This window comes from Carcharodon carcharias, chromosome 12, assembly GCF_017639515.1.
Source record: "Carcharodon carcharias isolate sCarCar2 chromosome 12, sCarCar2.pri, whole genome shotgun sequence".
Lineage (NCBI taxonomy): Eukaryota > Metazoa > Chordata > Chondrichthyes > Lamniformes > Lamnidae > Carcharodon > Carcharodon carcharias.
The window spans coordinates 124963072-124988927 of NC_054478.1; the positions used below are offsets into that span (position 1 = coordinate 124963072).

The window sequence follows — 25856 nt, forward strand, 5'->3', positions numbered from 1 at the left end:
CTCAAATTGCAGGGTAAATTCTATCATATTATGGTTCCTAAGGGTTCCTTCACCTTAAGCTCCCTTATCAAATTTGCCTCATTACACATCCTAAATCTAGAATTGCCTGTTCCCTAGTGGGCTCCACCACAAGCTGCTCCAAAAAACCATCTCGTAAACATTCTACAAATTCCTTTTCTTGGGATCCACTACCAACCTGATTTTCCCAGTCTACCTGCACATTGAAATCCCCCATGATCACTGTAACCTTGCCTTTCTTACACACCTTTTCTATCTCCTGGTGTATCTTGTGCCCCACATCCTGACTACTGTTCGGAGGCCTGTACATAACTCCCATTATGGTTTTTTTACCTTTACTGTTCCTCAACTCTACCCACACAGATTCTACATCATCTGACCCTATGTCATTTCTTGCTATCGGTTTAATTTCATTTCTTACTAACAAAGCAACCCCACCCCCTCTGCCAACCTGCCTATCTTTTTGATGGGATGTATATCCTTGGATATTTAGCTCCCAGTCCTGATCCCCTTGCAGTCATGTCTCCGTAATGCCCACCACATCATACCTGCCAATTTCAATCTGCGCCACAAGTTCATTTACCTTATTTTGTATACTGCGTGCATTCAGATACAACACCTTCAGCCCTGTATTTCCCGTCCCCTTTCTCATTGTCGTCCCTTTATCTGTTGTGTTTAAAGTTAGATTCCTAGCCCTTTCCAAACACTCTGTAATGGAAACACAAAACTATGCCTGCATTTAAAATGAAAATATAACTAATCATGTAGTTAATCTCCACAATTCGTCCACAAGAAACCCAAACGTGATGTAAGCAAAACCCTCATAGGTCCAATGTCACCTGTTCATCCCAAGCATGCTTTACTTCCTATATGTCATGTCTCAAATTACTATTCATTTTATATGAAGCACTTTGGAATTGCTGAGAAATATGATAAAATGCAATTGAAGTGTAAGGCTGTCTTTTCACTAGTTATATAAAAAAATAAGATTTGCAGAGTTTGAATGGTGTCTGAAATATAAGGCAACAGAACTAATGGAAATCATGGTTTAATTTCAGAATCATTTGTCTAGGATTCAATTTATTGGTTACTTGAGACAGCCTGAGCAATTTTGAAGGTACATCAATATTGGTCTAATTTACAATGCCAACCTTGCACAGTACTCCAGCCTTACATCATCAACTCTGATTCTATATCAATTTTGTGCTACAATATTGAAGCTTTTTAATGTCAGATTTATGCTTATCAGACGCCCAGTATCATCATCAAATACTTCCAGATGAATCAAGTGTGGTATAGATTAGATATAGAGTATAAATTCTCTCTGTACTATCTTACCAGACATGCTTAGGGCAGGTACAATACAGGTTGGATACACAATAAATCTCTCTACTGTTCCATCAAACACTCCAAGGTGGGGGCAGTGTGGATTAAATATCGTGGAAATCTCCTACACTGTCTAGTCAAATACTTCCAAGTCAGATGAAGAGTTTAACTCTAGTTTGCTTCAAGAATTAACCTTAGCCAAACCCCTGAGATTACATCAGTATGAGATTGTTTGCCTTCCCACTTCAGCCATCCTGTGGCTTGTCTGAATGAGATTGCCAAGTTAGTGCTAAATTTGGCACAATTTTGTTCTGTGGGCCTATGTGGACCTGGATTGATAATGCCCAGATTAATCCATTCGTGAACCTTTGTGGCTAATAGAAAGAGAGGCTGGGATTCAACGTTGAAAGTGTCTAACCCCCTTGCACTGCCTAGTTACATTCTGGTGATATTATGAAGTTCAGACCAAACCCAGTGTACAATTCTTGGTAAGGATCTGTGGTGCTGATAACAAACCAGGCTGTTCATACTTAAATATTAATGAGTCAGTGCATACTGTATGTTGGTCAGCAGTAGAGTTTTAAAGCAGGTCACAGCTCTTTGGTACTTATTAACTGCACAATCAATATATCATAGAGCTGTGTAGCCCATTAAGATCCCATTTTTGATCTCCATTGATCTCAGTTGTAATAGCAATAGAGGCAGTTGGGCCTTCACACCTTTTGCCTAGAGAGGGGGAAAGTTAGCCTGGGTTCCTGCTATAATCACTATCCAGTGGTTCCAGCTAGAAGTTGCACTTGGATGTTGGTGAGGACAGTATCATTCTTAACTATGATGCAGGACTCTCCCCATTTGAATAACCTGCTGACAATTATGGTCCAGTCTCATGAAGATTGGCCACTTGGGCACTGGACCTATTAACTTGCAAAGGTGAGCATAATTTTGAGGGGAAAGGAAACAATGTAAAACATCATCCATTGTGCTAATACAAGAGCAAGGTACTGCGGATGCTGGAAATCTGAAATAAAAGCAGAAAATGCTGGAAAGTCTCAGCAGGTTGCGAAGCATCTGTGAGGAGGTAAACAGAGTTAACCTGTCAGGTTGGTGATTCTTTGTCAGAACTATCTGATACCAATGTTGATGGATGTGATCTGAATCGTGCAACAATGAACTTGGAATTTTTACAGCTTGTCACGCTTATAAATTTAATTCTAAAACAATGTCTCCTTTCACTATTTTTAACTTTGTAATGGCCTGGTGTGTAGACAAGGGCATCAGAGGGGAGGTCCGGGATGGCATTTCAATCTTCAGTACACCATCTTGTTCAGTGATCATCACCTCGGGTCTACTGAATATAGTTGTAGCTTCTTGTGGGTGATCAGTCCCATCTTCAGAGATGATGATGATATTGCTTGGGCCTTCATCTTGAGAACTGTGGTCTTCAAAGGAGGACGATGATGAGGGTGAACAAGCTGAAATCTTCTTCAGAGGATTGGGAGGTTGCAGGCAGTCCGACATGGCCTTCATCTGAGCAGGAGAGGGTCTCCTGTAACCCTTCACCAAACTGCCTGTTGGCCCTGTTCGTTCTTTAATTGACTGCTCGTCGAAGCCGCGGTTGTACAGGGTTGTTGCACTGCTGACCTACACACAGACACAGATAAAAAACAGTTAAACCAAATTGGAATTCCAAAGAATACCAAATGTTTGAGTGACTACAGGACAGCAAGCAGGGCTTGAGGAAGTTGGAATCATTGAACCTCTAGCCTCACCAAAAGAAAAATCAGCCAGGATCCAACACCTAGATCACAATCCGGAGTCTCTGGTTAAAAAATGCCTGTGTTTGGATAAGATTTGGCTTGGCTATGCTACCTCAGTGAATAACTGGGCAACAGTCATTGTTTTATCTCGTACTAGGCTGATGTACCTAAGTGTGGCCAGTACTTTCAGAACTCAGTGGTATGATGGAGACAGAGAGGAAACTGGCAGGAAAAAACTTGACAATTAATTGGATAAGGATTGCTGAAACCCAGTATTACTTTGAGTATTATAGATTGTATAAAATCAATTTTCTGAATTCATGCTACCAGTAGGGACCTGCCCACCAATAGAATGAAAGGATGAAAAATCATGAACAATGTGATGCACCCACCTATTTTTTGTAATGTGCTGTTGGAGTAGAATACTCCCTGCTTTAACACAAACTTGGAAAATTACACATTACATGTGGATCTAATTGGATGGATTTCTATTGATCAAAGGATATAGTGAGGAGGCAGGAAGCTGAAATGAACAGGCCTGTTGGGCCTAATGATCCCTATACCTGTTCCTAAATGTTCTTATGTTTCAAAAATATTCAATAGTTTTATACATTTAGTACTGGAATTTGACAGAAATTTGAGTTTATTGAGCTTAATTGAAATAAAATTTCCATGTAGTTTTGAAATTAGGTTGCCTGCTACTGAGCTATGGAGCTGTATGGTCAGAAATATGAGGGGAGCACACTATTTATGAAACTGGCAGCAGGAAAAGTGGAACAAAGCTCCCACAATGACTTTGTGGTTCAGGTGCTGTTATTTCTGGTACTGATCCAGACAGACCTGAGGACCAACTACGATCCCCATTCTGTGCTGTTACCTGATTTCAGCCATTGCAATTGTTATGTGGAATTACATAGAATTGTAGAGGGCAGAAGCAGGCTAGTCGGCCCAACACATCCATGCTAATGCTTATACACCATTCAAGCACCTTCTGATCCTCTCCTCATCTAAATCTAAAAGCATTGCCCTCTGTTCTCTTCTCCCTTATATGCTTATCTAGCTTCCCCTTAATTGCATCTATACTGTTCCCCTCAACTGCACCCTCTGGTAATGAATTAACCATTCTCAGTACACTCTGGGTAAAGGGGTTTCTTCTGGATTCCCTATTAGATTTCTTGTCAGTCTTATATTAATGGTCTGTGGTTTTGCTGTTTCCCATAAATGGCAACACTTCCTCTTTGTCTACTTTATCAAAGCCTGTTATAATTTTAAAGATCTTTATCAGGTTATCTCCCAGATTTCTCTCTTCAAGAAAAAAAGAAACCCAGCCTGTTCTTCCTCTACTGATGATTATAACCTCGCAGCTCTGGAGCATCCTTGTAAATCTTTTTTGAGCCATCCCCAGTGCTTCTGTATCTTTTTTATAATGTCACCTATGGCTCAGTTGTTAGCATACTTGCCTTTGAGTTGGAGGGTTGTGGGTTCAAGTCCCACTCCAGGACCTGAGCACAAAGTCAAAGTGACACTCCAGTGCAGTATGAAGGAGTGCTGCACTGTTGCAGGTGCCATTTTTCAGATGAGACATGAAACCCACAGGGTATTTCAAAGAAGAGTAGAGGAGTTATCCCTGGTGTCCAGGCCAATATTTATCCCTCAATCAACACCACAAAGACACATTATCTAGTCATTGTCACTTGCTGTTTGTGGGAGCCTGCTATGCACAAACATTTCCAACATTACAACACCGACTACACTTTGAAAGTATTTAATTGACTAAAGCACTTTGGGACATCCTGTGGTCATGAAAGGCGCTAAATAAAAGTCTTTCTTTTGTCATGTAGCAGCCAGAATTGTTCAAGTCCTTCAAATGTGGTCTAAATAAATTTCAATACAGGTTTAGCATATTTCTCAATTCTGTGGCCCTATAGAAATAAACCCTGGTGTTTGGTGTGTTTTGCTCTGTGATACAATTGGCTTCAGTGTTTCTGGGTTACAAAACACAAGTTAGCAGGGGTTCCTGTTCACAATCCAGTGATTTAGCTGGTTCAGCTGTGACTTACCCATGATTAAACTGCCCGATGATACTTGGTCCCTATGGTCATACATGAAGAATAGCAGAATAGCCGTGTAGTACAATGGCATCTGTTGAAACCAGCCCAGCAGAGGTTAGGAGTAACATTTCATATTTATAAACACATTCAGCCATGGAAGGGTTAAAGGCTGAAATTTTTCTTCATTGTAGTTAGGAAATTGGTAATTCAGACGGATTGGAATTGTGGCTCAGCACTGAAGTGGGGCCCACCCACTATTGAATCTCACAACTTCTGTATTTCATACAATTTTCTAATCCACTACAAATTAAGCGTTAAAGAACATTTGCTATTGTTGGCCCATTTCATTGACACAGCAAGTCTAGTCAGGCTGCTAGCTTCATAAATACATGAAAGTATTTCCTGATGTCCCACTGGGTAACGTCATTGCTGGCCTCTACAGGCCAGAAGGAACCAATTTGGATTTCCAGTCTATGAGTTACTTGGTCTCACTTATGGTAGCATTAGCTGGTGCTAAAATTTGCTTTTGTCTCGAGTTACTAAAGAGCAAATCAGCTAGAATTCCCACTCTTGATTGTTATCCCATGATCCTTAGTGAGAAACTTGTCAATGTAGATTTCAGATGAGAATAGGATTGGGTTTGGCCATGATGTTTTCCACAGCAAAATAGTCTTTTGATACGCTTGTGAAGAATGGCCACTTGAGTGACACAATAGTTACCAACCAGCAAGCATCCTGGTAAGAGTGCCGTAAGGACAGAAGTGAGAAGGGTAGAAAATTGGAGAAAACATTCTAAAGTGATCTTCGGTAGATTCAAAGATATGACAACACCATGTTCTTCTTAAGATTTCCTATCCTGGACGGATAGATTTTAATTGGGGTGGAGAGATCAAGAACATTGTGAAATGGATAGAATTGCATTAGAACAAATTTGAAATACAAAATTCTTAAGTCCAATTGTAAATCTCCAATGAACCTTTTATTGAGGGTAGTCTTTATTTCAGAAAGTGATCTGTGATGCTGCATGAAGGGTATATGCTACTCATGCATCTGGTCTTGTTGAGATCCAAGGTGTGGTGCTTGTTATCTTATGTGTATTGCATAGACTTGTCAGATTTCTCAGGATTTCCTGTATTCCGTAAACTATCAGAAATCTTTAGCGGTTCTCTGCAGGTATCAGAAGAGCTATCATCAAGCCCACTTCTCTAAGGTGGAATGGGGAGCCGTGATGCTGGATAATAATGTGTGCTGTGGGATATAGAATAATCTGGTTTTGAATGAACATTCAGAGTGTATCTATGCAGTTACCATGCCATTACTGTGATACAGTCACTGCGGCAATGGAACAGTAATCTGAAGTATCATGCCACTTGAGCATCTTTGTGCAGTTCTTTGATTGTGGAGCATGAAGCACCTATGTAGATTACTTGTCCATGGAGCATCACTACATGGCAGAAGAGCAGGGGAGTACAAGGATACAGTGCCACGGCAATGGAGAATTGCATGCAACACCTTGTTACTGGTGGAATACAGCTTTAGAGCACTTGTATCCCACCAGTTCTGTGGTGCTGCATGTGATTCTTAATTGCCCTGGAGAAGCCTGGAAGCAGGTCCAACCAGTTATCTTTGCCTAATCTGGAAACATCTTTGGGCATGGGGAGAGGAGGATAGATGAACTCTTATCCTCAATTGAAAAAGCTTCTTTCGGTGGTGGGGTTAAAAATGAATTGGCTTTTGGGGAGGATGAATACAGTTGTTGAGGCTGTCAGTCGGACAGCAACAAGACACAGTCCACTGCTGATTCTCATGCTGTCTAGAAGTCCACAGTCGCTGCCTCCCTTAGAGAGATCTGAACTTCCCACACAGCCATGTGGGCAACCCATTGTTTTACCTACCCTTGGTGCATCGTTACACACTACCTCACAGCACCACTGGTTGATGTGCTTCCCCCTAAATCCCCAGTCTTAGAAATATTCCTTTCGGGCACCAACATTTAAATTGTTGCAGTAGGCATTGCAGTTACTTCAAAATAAGAGTCAGTTTTAAATAGTTAACATTCCACATTGCTTACCCTTCCGGAATGTCCCGTGTGGTGCCCTGAAATTCCTGCAGCTTCACATATCTCTTTGGAATATCGCTCCAAAGTGTGAACTCCTATTGCTTGCTCAGAGAACTGCATGGTGCCAGGCACGGGGCGGCGGTAGAATGGGCCTTCATGAGGAATCATACTAAGGTAACGTCGCAGCAGAGAAACTATGCATCTTGGGTTTGGGGAATCCGCATACTGTCTCGTCTGGACAATTTTCAACTTGTCGAGGCTGTCCTGAGGATTGCTTGGCCTGCCTGTAAACTCCACATACTCACTGATCATGTCGCATCCGAATTCGAACTGGTCAACTGTTAGTTTATGGTGGTCCTTCGCGGCGCAGAGGGAAAAGACTTTGCACACGTAGAAGTAGACAGCGTAACTGTAGCTCTTTGCATCTCGGAGATGGAAGACCACCTGCCAAAGCCTCTCCTCATCATCCTCCGTATATGGCTGGGCCTGCTTTCTCACCAGCCCAATACCCAGCCGCTGCAGCTGCTTCATCCGATCGTCGAGGGTGGCACGGAACTCGGCAAAGTCCGGCTTCAGTTTGTTGAAGAAATCAATGTCACAGCGCCTGCAGTTCTCCCGCAGGTGCCGCAGGATTGAACAACACAGGAGGCGGAGAGAGTTGGGTGGGTACTCCGAGCCATCTTGTCTCCGCACTTCAAGCACAAACCTGCACAGCCAGAAATTTAGTTCATCGTGGGTGATTTCATAGCACAGTTCAGGCACGTAAAGGAAGAGTTCATTGCGCTGGACGCCCTGCTCCATGATGTAGCTATTTCGAGTTTTAGCCCACTCATCCCAAACTCTGACACCCCAGGCTGTTGCTTTTTTTGTGTTGTATGGAATCCCACTGTCTTGCTGCAAAGCCAGCAACCTCTTTTCCTCCATAGTGTGCTTGCCAGACCGGACTTTGCCCTCTTCCTTTGTCAACAAGCAGTCTTCTTTGTTGTCCAGATCAGACTCCTTTTCTTGCTTAAAAGAGGTAGAAATCGGAGACAAAGAGGCGGCTATAACCCTTGTATCTTTCTCAGCAACTTTAGGATCAAACTGATCCATTTATCAGCTAAAAAACTGAAGTTCAAAACAGGCAGAAAAACAAAGGGAGAAAAGGGAAAGAAAACTGCTGCACTGAGACTTAAACTCGCCACTCAGGCTGGGGGCCCCCCGCAGGGTGTTATCAACAACAGCTGCGTGTTAACTGATATACCCCTGCAAGGCGAGGTTTAACTGCTATTCAGCTGTATTTGCAGAAATGATTCCCAGAGGCATTTCAAGTCACGTGAGCAGAACCGAGCGGACAGGGCTTGGCAAGGGTCCCTCTGTTCTTGAAGGAAATGGAATGAAACGAAATGCCAGCCCTCATCAGGCCCCTCATTAATCATCCCTAATGTGTGTTTATTGCTGGCTGGCAAGGTAGAAGGCTGTCTGCTCTTATAAAAGCAGATGAAGGCAGAGAGTTAAACAAGACTTGGCATTATGAATTCAGTGCTATCCTGATCGCTGAGGCCTAGTTCATGAATGGTTCTTGTTTTGCTTCTTTGCTGTGCTTTGGGTGTGTGGAGGGGGCGGGAAGAGGAGAGAACGGTATAGAAAAGGATGGTGCAGTTCCCCCCCACCCCCACCAAGCCCTTTTGCGGGCCTTCAGTGAGACTTCTATTAAAATGCTTTCCAAAATGCTCTATGAACTTCCCCTATTTTGAAATGTAAGCCCTAAATAACATTAGCAGCAGTTTTCACAAGCTATGCTTTGTTGTAAAGATTTTTTTTTAAAACATGCAAAATGTTATCATCTGATCACCATGACATGTTCAGTCAGATAGCAGAGTAAGGGAGCAAATTTCCTTCCTTTTAGTGTAATTAAAATAAAGGTGAAAAGGAACACACCAGTTCCTGTATCCGTCCATAAACCAGATAAGTCAGAGCTCCCACCCCCCCCCCCCCCAATCACTCTATTCAAACAAAAGGACTGGGCTCTACCATGTGGCAGGAAAAGGGAAGGGAGCAGCATCCATTTAAAACTCGCACAGAAGCTTTCGTTCAAATGCTGCAGCACAAACCTTACTTCAGATCACAAGGAAGAAATTTTAAGCTAAACCTGTTCCCCATCTCCCACTTCATATCCACTCCACACACAAAAGGGACGGAAGCCCCATGCCAGGCAGTTAATGGCCTGAACGTTGAAAAATGCTGCCGGAGTGCCCAAATGGCTGAGGTGGTGTTGCCCCCAGCTTTCTGGTCCGGCATTGGGACCCCGCTTTGCTGACAAAATTCAGCCCCATCGTTCGTACTTGTGCACTCTTGCTTAGCACTCTTGTTCTCACATGCTCACATGTGCTCCCTCCTCCACCTCACAAAACAAGCCCTGCACACCACTCCTACTCCATGCCACCACTCCTACCCCATGCCACTGCCTCTACCCACTCCGCAATAAATTCTTACTCTTAGGACCTTGAATTTTCAGGACTGCACTTCTTAATCTTCTAGTTTGTGTGCAAAATACAGGTAGTTTAAAAATAAATCTCATCTATATGTGGAAGTGCCAGATCCTTCAACCAGCTACACTTCTCACATGAGAAGTGAGGCAGAAGGTGGGCACTGAGGAGGATGAAAAGAAGTTGGGGATGTAGGGGATTAAACCAGAGACATGATCTATAAACCCAAGAAGAGTTTGTGGAGAAGGCGAGGAGGGGATGTTTGTGAGAAGAAGTGCTTTCTACCAGGGCTGGTAACTTTATTCTTGAGAGAATTATCATTTAGGCTCTTTTGAGAAAAGAATTAGCTGATTTTGGCCAGGGTACTGCAGTTATCTTCAGTATCTCTGGGTGAAGGAAGCGGAAAACACCTAATATTACTGCTTCTACTTTTCAGTGACTTGTGCGAGAGAGATGTATGTGTGGATGTCTGAAGATGGAGGGATGAGGCCCCACCTGCCATGAATTGATGAATCACAAGTTCAGAGATGTATTTTTGTACTTCATGTAACCAGGTTTTGCATTTATTTTTTAATTAAGAGGCAGAAACATAACCCGGGGTGGTTGGGCTGAGAGATTTCCATGTTGGCTTATGTGAGGCAGTATTGTGATCATTTCATCCAGTAGGTGCAGTTACAGTAACACAGCCCAGCCACATTGAAAATGGCCACCCTGCTGGTGTAGCAAGTGTTTTTGCCTTCAGAATAACTTTTTCAGTGTCTTCATACTGAGCATTGTTTCCTGTCGATGAAGGCACTCACTTAGGTCTCTGCATTTGTTGAAATTAGCCAGCTACTAAGAAAGATTCTGAATCACCTACAAAAATGATTTGCAGGCTGGTTCCTGCTGAAGACATTCAGGTGCCAGCAGTCTTCCAGTGCCTCACCAACATGTGGCTGTGTATAAGCCTAGATCTTGAAGGTTAGCATGCTGTTCAACTAGGCATGGCATTGCAGCATATCTTAATCCCTGACATCCGTCACAAACACTTTTTGGACAGAGTCACTGCATAATGTTGAAGGACCTAACTGATTCTCCCTTACCAGCCCAGGTGCATTGGGGCCAATTGTAGCATGTTCATTGATGTCCTTGCAAAGAGTTACTGGCCAGAATTTTGAGGTCAGTGGGCAGACCTTAATACAGGATCTGTATTAAAATCTTTGACTCCTTTATGGGACTGGAGGCATTGATAAGACAAATGCATGGTTGGTAGACTGTATAGACTCACTTTACTGTGAAGCCTGAGAAATGTAGCTGCTCATGACAGTAACACATCTGAAATGGGTTCCTACAGGCTTGGCATTTGCACTTTATTGCAATAATCTGTTATCTGCCTGTCCTTTAGATCAGTCTGAGCACACAACAACCCCTTTGAGTCATTTTTATAGCTCAGCAATGGACAAGGACCCTGTAACCTTTTAAATTAATATTTGGTTAGCAGCTTTAGAAATGAACATGTTTTCTGTCAGATTAAACTTTAAGGGTTCAGTTTTGGTAGCTGATGTTCATTCAGCAAAGAAAGGAATACTCACTGTGTAACAGCTTGAATTGTGTTTGTTTTAGCAGAACAAGAGTCAGATAACTTTTGAAAATTTGTTCTCCTGATATGGGTGGCATGTTTATTATCCATCCCTAATTGCCCTGGAAACTGCAATGATAATGGTCTTCATTATCGTTAGGTAGGAAAGTTAGGTAGGAAATTCCATGACATTGACATGATAACCTCAATGATGGGTCGATAAGGAATGGCAAAAAATGTCCAATTGAAGAATTGTATATGACTTGGAGTCGAAGATGATCCCAACCATATTGCTGTTGTCTTTCCTCATAATAGAAGTCCCGGGGAGGGAGATAGTGTTGAAGTAGTCTTAGTGAATTGCTGCATTGTAAGTTTGGATTTTACACACTGCGGCCACATTGCACCAATGGAGGGTGGTGGGGGATGACTATTTAACTTGGTACTGGACGTCAACAAGTGAGCTGTCCTGAATGATGTTGAGCTTCTTGACTATTGGCGTGATTGCACTTATCCAGATGAGTAGTGCAGATTCTTTCATACAGCTGATGTCAACCTTCCTTAAAGTGCATAGCTTTTGAGGGGTCAGGTGGGAAGTCAAATTACAGTGTATGCCCTCCTGTTGTATTCAAAGAGTTGATATAGCTGGCCCAGTTCTGCTTAATTATTTGTGGTTGTTGAAGGTGGGGACTTGATGGTGATGGTGGTGACGTTGAAGGTCAAGTGTATAAGACAGGGCCTTTAAGCACCTTTCAAGACCTTGATGATGACCCTAACTTAGGAAATGAATCAGTAGTACACTAAATAGTTTCTTTTTCTGAAACAGAAACGGAAATACCTGGAAAAACTCAGCAGGTCTGGCAGCATTGGCGGAGAGGAGCACAGTTGACGTTTCGAGTCCTCATGACCCTTCAACAGAACTAAGTAAAAATAAGAAAGGGGTGAAATATAAGCTGGTTTAAGAGGGGGGGGGTGGTTGTTGGGACAAGAAGCCAGTGATTGGTGGAACTCTAGTTTCTTTCTAATAGTAGGAACTTTAGTTGCTTTTTCTGGTTTGCTCGTAATCATAATGTTCAACGTGGTTGCTCAAAATATCAAACTTCTCGTCTCAAGTGTTCAGTTTGAAGCTGGAAATGTTAACCTTCATGAATGTCATCTAATATGAAAGGCAAAATACTGTGGCTGCTGGAAATCCGAAATAAAAGCAGAAAATATTGGAAACACTCAGCAGGTCGAGCAGCAACTATGGAAGAAAAACAGAGTTACCCCTTCAGGCTTGTCACCTTTTGTCAGAACTGGAAAATGTTACGGATGTAACAGGTTTTAAGCAAGCACAAATTGTCATGTATTCTATGATTGTCGTGTCCCCTCTAACAGCAAGTAACAAAGCTGCATTTTCAATAACTTGGGAACAGGTCACTTGCCCTATGCCAGCGTGGGAAAGTAAGCTGATGTTGAAGGGTGGGGGTAGGGGTGAGTGAGATGGCGGGGGAAAAGCAGAATGCTTGACAATAATAATGGCTATCTTTGATCTGATGATTAAAAACACGACAAATTTCATGTTTCCACAAAACTGGTTGGCAAGTACTGTACCCCCCAGTGCAGATGCTGCCCTCATGGCTGGGCTGATCTATATAACCTCATGATTTCCACTCTGTTAAGTTACATGTTCTCATCCAGGAAGAGCATAAGAGTACTTACATTTGGCCTCAAACCCATTAGGCCAGGGAGTAGAAAATCAGCCAGGCTGCTAGTGATCACTGTGATGGAAACGAATTGTATAGTTGTATTTAAGGGAAAGCTTAAGGACAAGCAGATAAGGGAGAAGGGAATAGAGGGTTACGATGATAGATTCAGATAAGGAAAGATGGGAGGACGTTCAAGTGGAGCATTATTGCTGACTTGGTTTAGTGAAATGGACTGTTTCTCTGCTTATATCTGTGTAATCCTATTGGTATGTGCGGACACTAGGTATGAGCAAAATCATAATTAGCTCTTTGGCCTCTGTGGTGAATAGCCTACTGATACTAGGTTCAAATCTGAAGGATGTGCATTTGGATGAGGTTCTGGAGGGTACTTGCCACCTGCAAAGATGTAATTAAATAAGAAGTAGCAGCTTTCATGAGAAAAGGGGCTTAATTACCATTAACAAAATGATACAGGAAGAGACATTGGGAAATGACATGCTTTAAACTGGAGGTCAGTGACAAATCTCTTGCCCTCAATGATGCTGTATCTGGGTGTAATTATTTGTTTGCTGTACATTTTAAATCTGGTGGGATATATAATCCAAAGCATGCTTGTTTTTGGTTATGTTGAGCTGCCCTGGACTCAGTGCTGTCCATTTGGGTTTGTTGTTAGTGACAGCAACAACTTGTCAGCTTGATACCCATGAGCTTATTGATTTTGAGGTATCCAGGTTTCAGGAGGGAATTCTGATAGTTGGCAGTTTTATTAATGATCGTTAATTTAATAATAAGAGTTGCCTGTCAATAACAGTTAATACTATGAGATATTCAACTCTCTCAACACCCTGAATTAGCTTGTACACTCCTTGGATTATGGTCTATAACTCGCACTAGTTGAGATCCCTCGGTTAGCCAATTTTGGTCAAGTCAAAACCAGATATTGGATAATGGTTTTTTTTTTTAAAAGTAGCTGTGCACATGTTTGTGTGAGTAGGCTGCTCTGTCTGTCTGATTTTCTTTTTCCACCTTGCCCCGGTTCACACCAGCATAGGTTCCAAACTTACATGGGAGCTCTCATTTTATTGTAGATTTTGGGTCAAGTTGGGAGTTAGCTGTGTTGAAATGTGTTCTCAAATGATTAAAGGAGAGAAAACAGCAATTCAATCTGCCCCATTAAAAATTTTGTAAATATTCACAATTTAGGTCATTTTTAAAGAACCATATCTGAGCAGCTGGAATTTTTTGCTTGAGAATGTTGAGAAAGCCAACTAACTTTACTAGTTGGTCAAAGCATATAAGCTTTGAGCTAGCAAAAGTGAACTGGAAAATGAGGCTAAGGGATATGTCAATAGAAGTGCAGTGGCAAAGATTTAAAGGGATATTTCAGAATACATAGAATAGATACATTCCAGTGAGAAAGAAAAATTCCAAGGGGAGGGCCCACCACCCCTGGTTAACTAAAAAAGGTAAAGACTATATCAGACTTGAAGAAAAAACATATAAGGGAGGTGATGGAGTAGTGTTATTGTCACTGGACTAGTAATCCAGAGACCCAGGGTAATGGCTCTGGGGACCCGGGTTTGAATCCCGCCACCGGCAGGACAGACCCCAAAGAGGTGGTGGCACAGTGGTATACAGTCAGGAGGGAGTTGCCCTGGGAGTCCTCAACATCGACTCCGCACCCCATGAAGTCTCATGGCATCAGGTCAAACATGGGCAAGGAAACCTCGTGCTCATTACCATGTACCACCCTCCCTCAGCTGATGAATCAGTGCTCCTCCACGTTGAACATCACTTGGAGGAAGCACTGAGGGTGGCAAGGGTGCAGAATGTACTCTGGATGGGGGACTTCAATGTCTATCACCAAGAATGGCTCGGTAGCACCACTGCTGGCCGAGTCCCAAAGGACATAACTGCTAGACTGGCTCTGCGGCAGGTGGTGAGGGAACTAACAAGAGGGAAAAACATACTTGACCTCATCCTCAACAACCTGCCTGCCGCAGATGCATCTGTCCATGATGGTATTGGTAGGAGTGACCACCGCACAGTCATTGTGGAGACGAAATCCCGCTTTCACATTGAGGATACCCTCCATCGTGTTGTGTGGCATTACCACCGTGCTAAATGGGATAGATTTTGAACAGATATAGCAACTCAGGACTGGACACCCATGAGGCGCTGTGGCCAATCAGCAGTAGCAGAATTGTACTCGAACACAATCTGTAACTTCATGACCTGGCATATGCCCCCACCCTACCATTACCATCAAACCAGGGGATCAATCCCGGATTCACTTCAATGAAGAGTGCAGGAGAGCATGCCAGGAGCAACACCAGGCATACCCAAAAATGAGGTGTCAACCTGGTGACGCTAGAACACGGGACTGGTTGCGTGCCAAATAGCATAAGCAGCAAGTGATAAACAGAGCTAAGCAATCCCACAACCAATGGATCAGATCTAAACTCTGCAGTCCTGCCACATCCAGCCGCGAATGGTGGTGGACAAGTAAACAACTGACTGGAAGAGGAGGCTCCACAAATGTTCCCATCCTCATTGATGGAGGAGCCCAGCACATTAGTGCAAAAAATAAGGCTGAAATATTCACAACAATCTTCAGCCAGAAGTGTTGAGTGCGAGATCTATCTAGACTTCCTCCAGAGGTTCCCAGCATCACAGATGGCAGCCTTCAGCCAATTTGATTCATTCCACGGTTGAAGGCTCTGGATACTGCAAAGGCCCTGACATTATTCTGGCAGTAGCACTGAAGACTTGTGCTCCAGAACTTGCCGTGCCCCTAGTCAAGCTGTTCCAGTATAGCTACAACACTGGCATCTACCTGGCTATGTGGAAAATTGCCCAGGTATGTCCAGTACATAAAAAGCAAGTCTATTCCAACCCAGTCAATTACTGCCCCATCAGTCTACTCTCTCCATCATCAGTAAAGCAATGAAAGGGGTCATCAACAGTGCTATCAAGTGGCATTTGCTTAGCAATAACCTGCTCACTGATGCCCAGTTTGGGTTCTGCCAAGGCCACTCAGCTTCTGACCTCATTACAGCCTTGCTTCAAACATGGACAAAAGAGTTGAACTCCCGAGGCGAGGTGAGAGCGACTGCCCTTGATGTCAAGGCCGCATTTGACCGAGTGTGGCATCAAGAAGCCAGAGCAAAATTGGAGTCACTGGGAATCGGGGGTGGGGGGGGACTCTCTGCTGGTTGGAGTCATACCTAGCACAAAGGAAAATGGCTGTGATTGTTGGAGGTCAATCATCTCAGCTCCAGGACATCATTGCAGGAGTTCCTCAGGGTTGTGTCCTCGTCCCAATCATCTTCAGCTGCTTCATCAATGACCTTCCTTCCATCATAAGGTCAAAAGTGGGGATGTTTACTGATGATGGCACAATGTTCAGCACCATTCATGACTCCTCAGATACTGAAACAGTCCATTCCAAATGCAGCAAGACCCGGGCAATATCCAGGCTTGGGCTGACAAGCGACAAGTAACATACACGCCACGCAAGTGTCAGGCAATAAGCATCTCCCACAAGAGAGAATCCAACCATCGCCCCTTGATGTTCAGTGGCATTACCATCACTGAATCCCCCACACCAACATCCTGGGGGTTCCCATTGACCAGAAACTGAACTGGACTAGTCATATAAATACTGTGGCTACAAGAGCAGGTCAGAGGCTAGGAATCATGCGACGATTAACTCACCTCCTGACCCCCGCAAAGCCTGTCTACCATTTACAAGGCACAATTCAGGTGTGTGATGGAATATTCCCCACTTGCCTGGATGAGTGCAGCTCCCACAACACTCAAGAAGCTTGCAGGACAAAGAAACCCACTTGATTGGCACCACATCCACAAACATTCACTCCCTCCACCACTGACGCACAGTAGCAGCAGTTTGTACCATCTACAAGATGCACTGCAGGAATTCACTGCAGGAAGGCTCCTTCAACACCACCTGGAAGTTCCCCTCCAAGTCACTTACCATCCTGACTTTGAAATATATTGCCATTCCTTCACTGCCCCCCTTAAGAGCACTATGGGTGTACCTACACCACATGGACTGCAGTGGTTCAAGAAGGCAGCTCATCACCACCTACTCAAAAGCAATTAGGGATGGGCAATAAATGCTGGCCCAGCCAGCGAAGCCCACATCCCGTGAATGAATTAAAAGAAAAACAGGTGGCAGGTCAGAAAGTTGGAAAGAATATAAAGAACAGCAAATAAGGACAAAAAGATTAATAAGGGTGGAAAAATTAGAGTATGAGAGAAAGCTAGCTAATAACATAAGGACAGATAGTTCAGTTTCTATAGATACTTAAATAAGAAGAAAGTTAACAAAGTTGAGTGTTGGTCCTATAGAGTGTGTGCTGGAGAACTGATAATGGAAAGTAGGGAGATGGCAGACGAATTAAACAGGTGTTTTGCTTCAGTCTTCACTATAGAGGGCAAAAGTAACATCAGGAAATGGAAGGGAGGGAGGAAGTCGGGGAAATTACAATCACCAGGGAAGTGGTATTGAGCAAATTGTTGGGGCTGCAGACTGACAAATCCCCAGCTGCAGATGGGCTTCATCCGAAGGTCTTGAAAAGAGTGGCTAGTCAGATAGTTGATGCACTGGGTTTAATTTTCCAAAATCCCCTAGATGCAGGGAAGGTTCCATTAGATTGGAAAATAGCAAATATAACTTTCCTAATTACCTGCTTTACCTGCATACTAACCTTTTGTGATTCATACACTAGGACACCTTGATCCCTCTGAATCACAGAGCTCTGTAATTTGTCACCATTTAGATAATAAGCTCCTTTGTTAATCTTCCTGCTAAAATGAAATATTTCACATTTGCTCACATTATAATCCATTTGCCAGATCTTTGTCCACTCACTTAACCTATCTATGTCACTTTGTAGCCTCCTTATATACTCTTCACAATTTACTTTCCTACTTATCTTTGTGTCATCAGCAAATTAAGCAACCATTCCTTCGGTCCCTTCGCCAAAGTCATTGATAAAAATTGTAAAAATTTGAGGTCCCAGCACTGATCCCTGTGGCACACCACCCAACACATCCTGCCAACCAGGAAAAGACCCATTTTATGCCAACTCTTTGCTTCCTGTAGGATAGTCAATCTTCTATCCATGCCAATATGTTACCCCCTACATCATGGAGGGAGACAGAAAGCAGGAAACTAAAGACCAGTTAGCCTAACATCTGTAATAGGGAAAATGTTAGAAGCTATCATTAAAGATGTTATAGCAGGGCACTTAAAAAAATTCAAGGAAATCAGCCAGAGTCAACATGGTTTTGTGAAAGAGAAATCATGTTTAACCAATTTATTGGAGTTCTTTGAAGGAGTCACATATGCTGTGGACAAAGGGGAACTGGTGGATGTAGTACACTTCGATTTCCATAAGGCACTTGATAAAGTGCCACATCAAAGGTTATTACAGAAAACAAAAGTTCATGATGTAGGGGGTAACATATTGGCATGGATAGAAGATTGACTATCCTACAGGAAGCAAAGAGTTGGCATAAAATGGGTCTTTTCCTGGTTGGCAGGATGTGTTGGGTGGTGTGCCACAGGGATCAGTGCTGGGACCTCAAATTTTTACAATTTTTATCAATGACTTTGGCGAAGGGACCGAAGGAATGGTTGCTTAATTTGCTGATGACACAAAGATAAGTAGGAAAGTAAATTGTGAAGAGTATATAAGGAGGCTACAAAGTGACATAGATAGGTTAAGTGAGTGGACAAAGATCTGGCAAATGAATTATAATGTGAGCAAATGTGAAATATTTCATTTTAGCAGGAAGATTAACAAAGGAGCTTATTATCTAAATGGTGACAAATTACAGAGCTCTGTGATTCAGAGGGATCAAGGTGTCCTAGTGTATGAATCACAAAAGGTTAGTATGCAGGTACAGCAGGTAATTAGGAAAGCTAATAGAGTGTTATCATTTATTGTGAGGGGAATTGATTACATAGAAACATAGAAAATAGGAGCAGGAGTAGGCCATTTGGCCCTTCTAGCTTGCTCTGCCATTCATCATGATCATGGCTGATCATCCAGCTCAATAGCCTGCTCCCGCTTTCTCCCCATATCCTTTGATCCCTTTCACCCCAAGAGCTATATCTAACTCCTTCTTGAAAACATACAATGTTTTGGCCTCAACTACTTTCTGTAGTAGTGAATTCCACAGGCCCACCACTCTCTGGGTGAAGAAATTTCTCCTCATCTCAGTCCTAAATGGTCTATCCTGTATCCTCGTACTGTGACCCCTGGTTCTGGACTCCCCCACCATTGGGAACATCCTTCCTCCATCCACCCTGTCTAGTCCTGTTCGAATTTTATTGGTTTCAATGAGATCCCCCCTCATTCTTCTGAACTCCAGCAAATATAATCCTAACCAACTCAATCTCTCCTCATATGTCAGTCCCACCAAACCAGCAATCAGTCTGGTAAACCTTCGCTGCACTCGCTCAATAGCAAGAACGTCCTTCCTCAGATAAGGAGACCAAAACTGCACACAATATTCCAGGTGTGGTCCCACCAAGACCCTGTATAATTGCAGCAAGACATCCCTGCTCCTGTACTCGAATCCTCTCACTATGAAGGCCAACATACCATTTGCCTTCTTTACCGCCTGCTGCACTAGCGACTGGTGTTCGAGGACACCCGGGTCTCGTTGCACATTCTCCTCTCTCAATTTATAGCCATTCAGATAATAATCTGCCTTCCTATTTTTGCTACCAAAGTGGATAACCTCACATTTATCCACATTATACTGCACCTACCATGCATTTGCCCACTTGCTCAGCTTGTCCAAATCACACTGAAGCACCTCTGCATTCTCCTCACAGCTCACCTTCCCACCCAGCTTTGTGTCATCCGCAAATTTGGAGATTTAGCTCCCTCATCTAAATCATTAGTATATAATGTGAGTAGCTGGGGTCCCAGCACCGATCCCTGCAGTACCCCACTAGTCACTGCCTGCCATTTGGAAAAAGACCCGTTTATTCCTACACAAAAACAGAATTACCTGGAAAAACTCAGCAGGTCTGGCAGCATCGGCGGAGAAGAAAAGAGTTGACGTTTCGAGTCCTCATGACCCTTCGACAGAACAGTTCTGTCGAAGGGTCATGAGGACTCGAAACGTCAACTCTTTTCTTCTCCGCCGATGCTGCCAGACCTGCTGAGTTTTTCCAGGTAATTCTGTTTTTGTTTTGGATTTCCAGCATCCGCAGTTTTTTTGTTTTTATCTCTCCGTTTATTCCTACTCCTTGTTTCCTGTCTGCCAACCAGTTTTCTATCCATCTCAATACATTACCCCCAATCCCATGTGCTTTAATTTTACATGCTAATCTCTTATGTGGGACTTTGTCAAAAGCCTTCTAAAAGTCCAACAAGCCACATCCACTGGCTCCCCCCTCATCAACTTCACTAGTTACATCCTTGAAAAATTCCAGTAGATTTGTCGAGCACGATTTTCCAAGTGCTCAGCTATTAAATCTTTTATAAAGAACTCTAGAATTTTCCCCATTACCGACGTCAGGCTGACTGGTCTATAATTCCCTGTTTTCTCTCTACCTCCCTTTTTAAATAGTGGGGCCTACATTAGCTACCCTCCAATCTGTAGGAACTGTTCCAGAGTCTATAGAATCTTGGAAGATGGCCACCAATGCATCCACTATTTCTAGGGCCACTTCCTTAAGTACTCTGGGATGTAGATTATCAGGCCCTGGGGATTTATCGGCCTTCAATCCCATTAATTTCCCCAACACCTTTTCCCTACTAATATTGATTTATTTCCTCCCTCTCACTAAACTCTGTGTTCCCCAACATTTCTGGTATGTTGTTTGTGTCCTTCTTTGTGAAGACAGAACCAAGGTATGTATTTAGTTGAAAGCAAAAAACTGCGGATGCTGGAAGTCCAAAATAAAAATACCTGGAAGAAATCAGCAGGTCTGGCAGCATCTGTGGAAAGGAGCACAGTTAACATTTCGAGTCCGTATGACTCTTCAACAGAACTTCTGTTGAAGTCATACGAACTCAAAATGTTAACTGTGTTCCTCTCCGCAGATGCTGCCAGACCTGCTGAGTTTTTCCAGGTATTTTTATTTTCGTTATGTATTTAGTTGGTCAACCATTTCTTTGTTCCTCAATCCCCTGTTTCTGTCTGTAAGGGACGTGCATTTGTCTTCCACCAGTCCTTTTCTCTTCACATACCTATTAAAACTTTTGCAGTCAGTTTTTATGTTTCCCGCAAACTTACTCTTGTACTCTATTTTCCCCTTCTTAATCAATCCCTTGGTCCTCCTTTGCTGAATTCTGAACTGCTCCCAGTCCTCGGGTCTGTTGTTTTTTCTGGCCAATTTGTATGCCTCTTCCTTGCATCTAATACTATCTCTAATTTCCATTGTAAGCCATGGTTCGGCCACCTTTCCTGTTTTACTTTTGCGCCAGACAGGAATAAACAATTGTTGCACTTCACCCATGCGCTCCTTAAATGTTTGCCATTGCCTATCCACTGTCATCCCTTTAAGTAATGTTTCCCAATCCATCATAGCCACCTCGCGCCTCATACCATTGTAGTTTCCTTTATTAAGATTCAGGACCCTAGTCTCAGAATCGACCACGTCACTCCTTCTTGATGGAGAATTCTATCATATTATGGTCGCTCATCCCCAAGGTGCCTCGCACAACTAGATTGCCAATTATTCCTTTCTCCTTACACAATACCGAGTCTAGGATGGCCTGGTCTCTAATTGGTTCCTCAATGTATTGGTCCAGAAAACCATCCTGTGTACACTCCAGGAATTCCTACTCTACGGTATTGTTACTAATTTGATTTGCCTAATCTATATGCAGATTGAAGTCACCCATAAGTACAGATATTCCTTTATTGCATGCGTCTCTAATTTCCTGTTTAATACCATTGCCAACATCACCACTACAGTTTGAGGCCTATATACAACCCCCACCAACGGTTTTTGCCCCTTAGTGTTTCTCAGCTCTACCCATACAGATTCCACATCGTCGGAACTAATACCTTTCCTCACCATTGCGTTACTTTCCTCTTTAACCAGCAATGCAACTCCACCGCCTTTTCCTTTTTGTCTGTCCTTCCTAAATACTGAATACCCCTGGATGTTCAGTTCCCATCCCTGGTCATCCTGTAGCCATGTCTCTGTAATCCTGACTATATCATGCCTGTTTACACCTATTTGCGTGGTTAATTCATCCACTTTATTGCGAATGCTCCTTGTGTTAAGGCACAAAGCCTTAAGGCTTGCTTTTTTAACATTACTTGTCCCGCTCCCACTATTTTTCACTGAGGCCCTGTTTGATTCTTGCCCTTGATTTCTCTGTCTATCAATTTTCTTATTCCCCTTTCTGTCTTTTGCCCTTGTCCTTGATTCCCCCTCCTCTGACTCCTTGCATAGGTTTCCCTCCCCCTGCCATTTTAGTTTAAACCCTCCCCAATCACCCTAGTAAATATTCCTCCTAGGACATCAGTCTGGTCCTGCCCAGGTGTAACCCGTCCAGTTTGTACTGGTCCCACCTCCCCCAGAACTGGTCCCAACTGAAACCCTCCCCTTCACACCATCTCTTCATCTGATATATCATGCTATTTCTACTCTGACAAAGGTAGGGACAGTATGCTTCAGTTGTACAGGACATTGGTGAGACCACACCTGGAGTATTGTGCATCATACTGGCCTCCTTATTTAAAGAAAGATGTAAATGTGTTAGAAGTGGTTCAGAGAAGATTTACTAGACTAATAACAGGAATAGGCAGGTTGTTTTATGAGGAAAGGCTGGACAGGTTAGGCTGGTATCCACTGGAATTTAGAAGAATTTTAAATCTTTATGATCCTGAGCATTCTTGGCAGGGTTGATGTGGAGAGGATGTTTCCTTTTGTGGGGGTATCTAGAACTAGGGGTCACTGTTTAAAAATAAGAGGTCACTCATTTAAGACAGCGATAAGGAGAAATTTTTCTCTCAGAAGGTTGAGAGTCTTTGGAACTCTCTTCCTTAAAAGATGGTGGAAGCAGAGTCTTTGAATATTTTAAAGGCAGAGCTAGATATATTCTTGATTAACAAGGGGTGAAAGTTTATCAGGGGTCGGCAGGAATGCAGGGTTGAGTTTACGTTCAGATCAGCCATGACCTTACTGAATGGCAGAGCAGATCAAGGAGCCAAGTGGCCTAGTCCTGCTCCTAATTCGTATATTTGTTATGTTCATAATCCAATAACAAAGCACACAGATCTGGGAACAGGATTGGAATTCAGCTTCAACATTTCCATTGTTAACAGTGTTATTAGTTTATGGTTCAATCTTAAAAAGAAGATTCAATTCATTTAAGACATAATCTACTACTGAAAAATCAGATGTTTTTTCGAAATGATCACTCCTGAAATCAGCCTCTCCAGTTTAAAAGTGAAAGGGTGATGATCCAAAGCAGTCCACAGTCCTGTGTCTAAACTATGTTATCATCAGTTTTATGTTTTTGTATCTAAGGTTGCATCATTGTATGGTTGGAGAGATGTCTAGAGTGTTCATTAGTCAAGTTTGTTGCTTCCTTCAGCAATCAACTTCAGGAAAGGTGGAAAAAATAATAGAGGGGGAAGAGACTTTGATGAAATCACTTCAATGACGAGAGAGTAGATATGAGAGGTAAGCAGACAGTGCAGACTTTGGATTGAAAGGATGTGAAGGTATTGGAGAGAGCACAGAAGAGATTAATGAGAATGGTTCCAGGGATAAGAAACTTCAGTTATGAAGAATGAAGAAATTTGGACTCTTTTCCTTTGAGAAAAGAAGGCTGAAAAGAGATTAGATAGAAGTATTCAAAATCATGAGGGGCCTAGACAGAATAGACAGGGGGAAACTGTTCCCATTCGTGAAAGGATCGAGAATAAGGGGGCACAGATTTAAAATAATTGGCAAAAGAAGCAAATGTGATATGAGAAAAAACTTTTTCACACATTGAAATTCTAGGACCTAGAATGCACTGAGGTGTGGTGGAGGCAGGTTCAATTGAGGCACCCATGAGGGAGTTAGATGATTATTTGAAAGTAAACAATCTGCAGGGAGAAGGCAGGAGAATGGCACTAAGTGAATTGTTCATTCTAAGAGCTGATGCAGACAAGATAGGCTGAATGGCCTCCTGCGCTGCAACAATTCTGTGATTAAGAAATAGCAAAGAATTTAAGATTGTGGTGAGAGTTGAGTATAGGCCCCTATAGCAGCTATGAAGTGATAGATTGCATAAATTAAAACATTATATACGCATGTAGCAAAGACAGAGTGGCTTTGGTGCAGGATTTTAAATTTCATTAGTTTGCGACCACAACATGGTACAATTTAAGCTTGTTATGGACAAAGAAATAGACAAGTTGCAAAAAAATGTTTTGGATTGGGGGAAAGCGGATTTTAGTAAAATAAGGCAAGATCTGGCCAAGGTAGACTAGGAACCGTTACTTGTGGGGAAATCTACAGAGGAGCAGTGGGAGGGCATTCAAAAAGGAAATGGGGATGGTACAGGCTCAACATGTTCCCTCTAGGGTGATAGGAAGGAGTAACAAACCCAGAGAACCATGGATGACCAGAGATATTCAGGATACGATGAGACAAAAAGAGAGGCTTTTAGCAGGCACAAGGGGAGCAAATCAGTGGAGGCATTAGTGGAGCTTAAGAAAGCAATTAGGAGAGCAAAGAGGGGATATGAGAAAGCTCTGGCTGGTAAGAGTAGGGAAAATCCCGAAGTATTCTATAAGTATATCAATGGGAAGAGGATAACCAGGGAAAGAGTAGGGTCCATTAGGGACCAAGGGGGAAATCTATCGGTGGAGCCAGAGGACATCGCTAGAGTGTTGAACAAATACTTCACATCCATCTTCACCCAAGAGAATGAGGATGAAGGAATGGAACTCGGGGAGAGAGACTGCGAGGTTCTTGAGCAAATTGATATAGGGAGTAACAAGGTATTGCAGGTGTTGGCAGGCTTAAAAGTGGACAACTCTCCAGGTCTGGATAATTTGTGTCCCTGACTGCTGAGGGAGGCAAGGGAGGAGATCGCAGGGGCTCTGACCCAAATTTTTAATTTCTCTCTGGCCACGGGAGAGGTGCCAGAGGACTGGAGAACAGCTAATGTGGTTCCACTATTTAAGAAGGGTTGTAGAGATAAGCCAGGGAACTACAGACCGGTGAGTCTCACTTCAGTGATAGGGAAAATGCTGAAGGAGAGTATCTATCTCCACTTGGAGAGGCAAGGTTTGATCAGGGATAGTCAGCATGGCTTTGTCAGAGGGAGGTCATGCCTAACAAATTTGATTGAATTTTTTGAGGAGGTGACCAGGTGTGTAGATGAGGGTAGTGCAGTTGATGTAGTTTATATGGATTTCAGCAAAGCCTTTGACAAGGTCCCACATGGGAGACTTTTAAAGAAGGCAAATGCACATGGGATACAGGGTAATTTGATACAGTGGATTCAAAATTGGCTTAGTTGTAGGAAACAGAGGGTGATGGCAGAAGCCAGCTTTAGTGACTGGAAGCCAGTGTCCAGTGGACTACCACAGGGATTTGTGCTGGGTCCCGTATTATTTGTCTTTTATATAAAAGACATAGCTGACTATGTTTTGGGGGGTGGGGGGGGGGAAGGAAGATTAGTAAGTTTGCGGATGACACAAAGATTGGCCGGGTGGTTAACAGTGAGGTTGAATGTATTGGCCAACAGGAAGATATGGACGGGATGGTCAAATGGACAGAGAAGTGGCAGGTGGAATTTAATCCTGAAAAGTGTGAGGTGATACACCTTGGAAGGAATAATTTGACAAGGAAGCATTCAATGAACGGCATGACACCAGGAAGTTCTGAGAAACAAAGGGACCTTGGCGTGTGTGTCCATAGATCTCT

The 25856-nt window shown here is 43.0% G+C and overlaps 2 protein-coding genes across 4 annotated transcripts in view; one reads left to right on the top strand and one right to left on the bottom strand.

Annotated features, from left to right (window-relative positions):
- bmpr2b (bone morphogenetic protein receptor, type II b (serine/threonine kinase)) overlaps positions 1-25856 on the top strand; it is a 333412-nt gene that overhangs the window by 187937 nt on the left and 119619 nt on the right. The gene's annotated exons all lie outside the window — the stretch shown is intronic.
- Positions 1066-8441, bottom strand: LOC121284942. Its single transcript, XM_041200907.1, has 2 exons — positions 7224-8441; positions 1066-2985 (listed from the first exon to the last, which is right to left on the bottom strand). The coding sequence occupies exons 1-2, from the start codon at positions 8301-8303 to the stop codon at positions 2542-2544; spliced, it is 1524 nt and encodes a 507-aa protein (XP_041056841.1). The 5' UTR covers positions 8304-8441; the 3' UTR covers positions 1066-2541.